The 6,384-nt window shown below is 41.0% G+C and overlaps 1 protein-coding gene across 1 annotated transcript; it reads left to right on the forward strand.

Annotated features, from left to right (window-relative positions):
* The first annotated feature begins 760 nt into the window (after positions 1–760).
* On the forward strand, positions 761–5,743 carry igfals (insulin-like growth factor binding protein, acid labile subunit). The gene is made up of 2 exons (XM_007908190.2): positions 761–984; positions 3,466–5,743. The coding sequence occupies exons 1-2, from the start codon at positions 954–956 to the stop codon at positions 5,286–5,288; spliced, it is 1,854 nt and encodes a 617-aa protein (XP_007906381.1). The 5' UTR covers positions 761–953; the 3' UTR covers positions 5,289–5,743.
* Positions 5,744–6,384: the final 641 nt, after the last annotated feature.

A 6,384-nucleotide genomic window follows, 5' to 3' on the forward strand; every position in this document is an offset into this window, starting at 1 on the left:
AGAATAGAGCCCATTTACAACCAGTGACCTTACAGAGTTGTAAGTCTTTTGTCCACCCCTTTAAGCTCAGCTCTCCAATGAGTACAATATTCGTGTGGGATCTCAGTATATCAGTACCGAAGAATATAAATATTCTTCAAGGAAGAGAATGATTTCTCTTGTGCTGCTGTGTCAAGACAATGACCAGGGAAGGGGAATATTAGCAGAGAAAGAACAAAATTAAATAGTGAACCTGAGAATATTCTAGTAGCTTTGCTTGTTTACTTTCTGAAGATCAAGTTGACAATTGGTGCTTTGAAATGATGTAGTTAATTCCTACTTTGTGTAATTCCAAAACCCAGAATGTCCATATGAATTGATTAATATCATAAACCGCTTTGTAACAGATTATTTTAAAAGTTCTACTCCGTTTCCTCAAATAAGGTGGAGCAAATGTCTATGGATCCCCAAAGGGAGGTTAAGTCTCCCCCCCCCCCCATTTTAAATGGGGGCAAAATGGGCGAGACTTAACCTCCTGTTTGTGATCCATAGCCAGGCAATGGGATCTCATCAAGTTTGTGCTGTATATCTGTGGTGTCAAAGAGGGCATTGTGCTAGCATGCACTCTTTTTGGCTACAGAGCAGCTAAATATTACCACATGGATGCACTGAGTAAACACTATTGATTCTCTCCTTCTCGTGTGCCAGATGTTTACCTTTCAGCTTTTCTGCTGACCTTATTCTGGCTGCCTGCCATTCAGTCATCAAGACAGTTCACTGGTCAGTGGTGAGTGAAAGGTTTCAGTTACACCACTAAATAGACGTAGGGAATATTGTCCTGGTTAACTTAGCGTGAAGACCATTTCGTGAAGAGCTATTCAGAGCTTTCAGATAGAACATCTTAATCCTGCACCTATTTGACTTCCTCAATTGCATTAGCTGATTTGAAAACAAGATCACTCTTTTTATAGAAAATGTTTCAGAACAAAATGAACAAGTCTGTAGGTAAGAGGATTTGGGGGGAGCATTTATTCACAATGAGTTGCTGCGTTTTTTGTGATTTGCTATGTGTGTCAATATTTTCAGTCATAATTTTATGCTATTTATCTAAGATAAAGATTCTTCAGTGAGGTTGGCTTGCAAGGTTTTGTGCGTTTAAAATGAGAAATAAACTCAAGAAATTTTAAATCGTTTAAATGTTTGACTGAAACAATAAGACAAGTCTTATCTGGCTATATCTATTAAACATCACAATTATGAGCAACTGTTAATAGGAGTTAAAGGGAGGGGAAAGGAGCCTAATGTCACCCTCCCCTTCAAATGGAGTTAGTTCTATGATTGTGGTATTGAGTCTATTTCACAATAATGCCACTCAATACCATTACCATTCATCTTGTTTGCCCTGAGTGTCAGTCTAGCTCAAGTGGTAGCAGTCTCCCAGCTCAGTCAGAAGGTAATGGGTTCAAGTCTCACATCAGGTATTGTAAACTCTGTCCAGGCTGACACTCCAATACTGGGAGATTGCTGATCATTGGAGGTACTAAATGATTAAATAATTCAACTAAAAATGAATATTAATTCAAAGCCCCACGTCGGGACTTTGAATCACATGGTCTAAGATGACACTCCAATACAGTGCATTGTCGGAGATGCCATCCTTATATGAGACGTTAAACCAAGGTCCCATCTGCTAGTTCAGGCTGATGCTAAAGATCCCAAGGCACTATTCAAAATGAGAAGGAAGTTCCTCTTCCCTGGTATCCTAGCCAACAATCCCCCAAATAAAATTGGTCACTAACTCCTTGGATTTTTATTTTTATACAGCACAGAAGGAAACCATTCGGCCCATCCTACCTGTGCCGGCTGTTTTAAAAGAATTATCCAAATCAATCCATCTCCCCTGATCTCTCCCCATAACCCTACAAATTTGTCCTCCCCAAATAATTATCTACTCCACTCTTAAAATTTGTTATCGAATCAACTTCCACCATCCTTTCAGGCAATGCATTCCAGAACTGAACAACTCGCTGTGTGAAAAAAAATCTCCCATCCCATCCAGAATGGGTGAATTATCTACCTTGAGATAGAGGTAGATAAATCACCCGTCTAATCCCTCTTTTTTCTGGACTACTTCTTATATTTGTCTCTCCCAGTCCTCTATGTAACTTGTTTGTCTTTGATACTGCATCTTATTCCCTTCCCCTCTCAAAATTAGTTTAAACACTTCTCCACAGTGCTAGTTAACCTCCCTGTGAGGACATTGATCCCACCCTGTTCAGGTGTAACCCATCCACCTTGTACAGGTCCCACCTGCCCCAGAACTAGTCCCGATGATCCAAGAACCTGAAGCCCTCCTTTCTGCATTATTTCTCCAGCCATGTGTTTGATCCTACTGTTTTGATACCACTTGCATGAGGCACTGGGAGTAATCCGGAGATCATCACCTTTGAGATCCTACTCTTTAGCTTTTTCCCAAGCTTCTGATACTCTCCCTCTAAGATCTCAGCCCTTTTATTTCCTTTGTCATGGATCCCAACATGGACCATTACTTCTGGATGTTCCCCTTCCCCCTGTAGAATGTTTTGCACCCCTTCCGTGATGTCTTCAAGCCTGGCACCAGGGAGGCAACATACCATGTGAGAGCCAATTCTTTGGTTGCAGAAACGCCTGTCTACTCCTTTCACCATTGTGTCCCCAATGACAATTGCATTGACACTCTTCCCTGTGTCCCCCTGTGCATCCATTGGCTTTTGACTCCTCTCTCCAGAGGTGTCATCACCCTGACCGGTCTACAGTAGAGAAAACCGGTTTGTGAATGCCACACACTCAGGGGATTTCTGCACTGCCCGTCCCCTCTTCCTACCATGCCGGGTGGTCACCCACTCATTCCCCTTCTGAACCCTCAGTGGCTGTGGGGTGACCACACCCTGAAATATTTGATCCATGAATACTTCAGCCTCCTGTATGCAATGTAATGACTCCAGCCTCTCCTCAAGCTCAGAAACCCTGAGCTCAAGCTCAAGCAGCCCGAGGCAATTCCTACATACATGTCTGTCCAGGGTACACAAAGCATCCTGGAGTTCCCACATGACACACATTGTGCATGCAACCGGTCTCAGCTGCCCTGCCATATTCCCACACACGTTTTATATTAAATTAATGTAATTATTATATATTTTATAATTCTGCACCTCTTTCCCCCTCTGCACCAAATTCCCATTCTCACCAAATTCCTTAACAGAATTCTCACTTTTTTCCACCTCACTCAGTTCCCTCCTCACACTGTAGGCTCTCTGCTCAAGTTTGTGGGACATTGCTGTAGACAATTGTTGCTGTGTTTCACCCACAAAATTCACAGTCAATCCACTTGACAGTATATCCTTTGAAGCGCTTTGAGATGTCTCAATGGTGTGATAAGGCGCCATATCAAATGTAAGGATTATTATTACTATATATTCTCTAATTTAATTTTGTGTTTTTTTTAAGAATTTCCTCTTGGACTGATTATTCTCTTGCTGCGGTTCTGCTTGCTGTTAGGAACAGGATCACAGTTGTTGGAAGCGGCAATGGGATCAGAGGAAGGGTCAGACAGCTACAAATGCCCACGTGTATGCACATGTATCTTTGATGACTATAGCGAAGAACTGAATGTTTACTGCAGCTCTCGTAATTTTACTAAAATCCCTGAAGGCACACCGGTTAATGCTAAAGCCCTTTGGTTGGATTGCAACAACTTCACGATGCTTCAACCCTATGCTTTCAAAAACATGTCTAACCTGGACTTCTTGAACTTGCAGAATGGTTTTATAGTTAGTATTGACCAACACGCCTTCTATGGCCTGAAACAATTGGTCCATCTGCATCTGCAAAGAAACAAGTTGAAATATCTGTCACCAAACACATTTCTCCATACTCCATACCTTGGCTCACTTAGTCTAAACAATAACAACTTTGGAAAAATTGAGAATGGGTTGTTTTTTGGCCTCTCCCACCTCTGGTACCTGAATCTTGGATGGAATGTGCTGGCAGTCTTGCCTGACACAGGATTTCATGGTCTACTCTGCCTGAAGGAGCTTATTTTAGCAGGGAACAGGTTAGTGTATCTGCAGCCACAACTTTTTATCAATTTGATAGAGCTAAAGGAACTTGACTTGTCTGCCAACTTGTTGAAAGTCATAAAGGGCAACATCTTTGTCAAACTGCAGAAGCTGCAGAAGCTTTATATGAGTTATAATCAAATCAGCACCATTGCACCAAGAGCTTTTATGGGAATGAAATCTCTCAGATGGCTGGACTTGTCCCACAATCGTCTCACTGTGTTACATGAAGAAACGTTCTCTGGCCTCCTCAACCTCCATGTACTTCGGCTACTGAACAATTCCATAACAGGGTTAAGGCACAGAACATTCAGGGACCTTCAGTTCCTGGAGGAACTTCAAGTGGGCTACAACAAGATGAAAAGACTTTCTGAAAACATATTTGATGGCTTGGTACAATTGGAAGTCCTCACTTTGAACAATAATCAGATTCAGGAGATCAAGCCCGGGGCGTTTGCTGGCCTTCGTGACGTAGCCGTCATGAACCTGTCCAGTAACTTATTGAAGAATTTACCTGAACATGTCTTCAAAGGCCTTTCTAATCTTCATAGCCTGCACTTGGAAAACAACTCAATCACAGGAATCCAGCTGAGCACATTTTCAGAATTGACTGACCTTCGAAGACTTTTTTTGCAACACAATCACATTTCAGTTATTGATACTCAGAGGCACAATGGCTTGCAAGAGCTTTTGGAGTTGGATTTGAGGCATAACAAATTAACGCAGTTGTCTCCTCAGGCTTTCTTGGGTTTCCCACAACTGGAGTACCTTTTGCTCAAACGCAACCAACTTGCCTACATCTCGGTGGACGCCTTTCAGCCCCTGCAGCGCCTCTCTTGGCTTGACATATCAGAAAACTTCATTGAGTATTTCTACAATTACACTTTCAGACCACTAACCAAGCTAAAGTATCTGAACCTAAAGAACAACTCATTACAGGAATTCCCGGGTCATTTTCTGACCCAGCTGTCACAGCTGGAGCAGCTGTGGTTAGGAGGCAATAAGTGGCACTGTGACTGTACGTTGAAGTCGCTCAGGGACTATTGCCTGGCAAACCCCAGCATCGTTCCTCGTTTCATCGAATCACCTGTAGAAGGAGATGAAGCTCACACCATGATGTACATATACAACAATATTACGTGTACAAACTTGCAAACTGTTGCTGGCACAGATCTCAGAGACATCAGCGATGACTATTTCAGCAACTGTTAACATGCAAGTGTTCCTGAAACAATCTGAGAAAATAATTCAAAGACTTTGCCCTAACCATGTCAAGCAGATGGCATTTGTATGTAAAATTAATCCCGATTGTTACCTAATGAAACCCAAGTCCTTCTGTATACAGAATCTTTCAGATTAGGATTTAATGCCTCTGAGGTAATTTGTCAATAAGATATTTCATCCTGATTTAAATGAAAAAAATCTATGAATACGATCCTATGTGTAAATGAAATTTGGCTGTTCGTGTTTACAATATCAAGGACCACAGAACATAAGATACTTTATAAATTTAGTTAAAGCCGTGTACATTTTGTGAGGTTACCATGTAAATCAGAAATGATCAATGTTAACATTGTATCCTGTTAAGAGATTGGACCTCTGGTGGTGAGGGATAACTTCACAAGGATCTTTAATAGTTTACATAATAAATCGCATTACTTATTTTATATCCATTGTGCTGTTTACTATGAAAGTTCACAAATTTTTTTTGTCTTGAAAACATAATCTATCAGTTCACAATTTGAGGCCTTCATTTTTTCCGGCAGAATAAGGCGTTAAATAACTAAACGCTTCCCCATTTAAAAGGAACATGCAATACGGTTTGTTTCTATAACAAATTGAAGCTCCAAAATAAAAGTGAGTAGAGCTAGAAATACAGCTCAAAATGCAGCGGGGGAGGGGGTAAGGCTGAAATGATAGGAGTTCAATCACTCTGACTGAAGGCAACAATTTCAACATTCCACTGTTACTAATGGGTTAAGTGATGCTGAATGAATTCTGTTGATCAGATATTGTACTCTACTGAACTGCATTAAAAACCATGGCAGTTATTCCAATCACGTTTTTGGGGTCTGACACAGGCAGAAATCCAGCTCAATCCTTAGGAATATCCAAACAGCATTCTACATACTCACAACACCTACAAATGGACATTTCAGTTGAAATGAATGAATAAATAAATAATAATAATCCTTACCCATGATTTGGCCATTTTATAACACAAGCTGACTTTATTGAGTCTGCAATTGAAGGGGTTAAATTCAGAACGAATCTACACAAACACTGTTTGAGTGTGCGAACAGTGAAC

The sequence above is a fragment of the Callorhinchus milii genome, unplaced genomic scaffold (assembly GCF_018977255.1).
Source record: "Callorhinchus milii isolate IMCB2004 unplaced genomic scaffold, IMCB_Cmil_1.0 Scaffold16, whole genome shotgun sequence".
NCBI lineage: Eukaryota > Metazoa > Chordata > Chondrichthyes > Chimaeriformes > Callorhinchidae > Callorhinchus > Callorhinchus milii.

What these genes read in the sequence shown, in the direction of transcription:
- igfals (XM_007908190.2), top strand. Translation starts at nt 954, where the DNA reads ATGTTTCAGAACAAAATGAACAAGTCTGTAG. An exon ending in CAAAATGAACAAGTCTGTAG is followed by an intron (nt 985 to 3,465) that starts GTAAGAGGATTT and finishes GTTTTTTTTAAG; the next exon opens with AATTTCCTCTTGGACTGATT.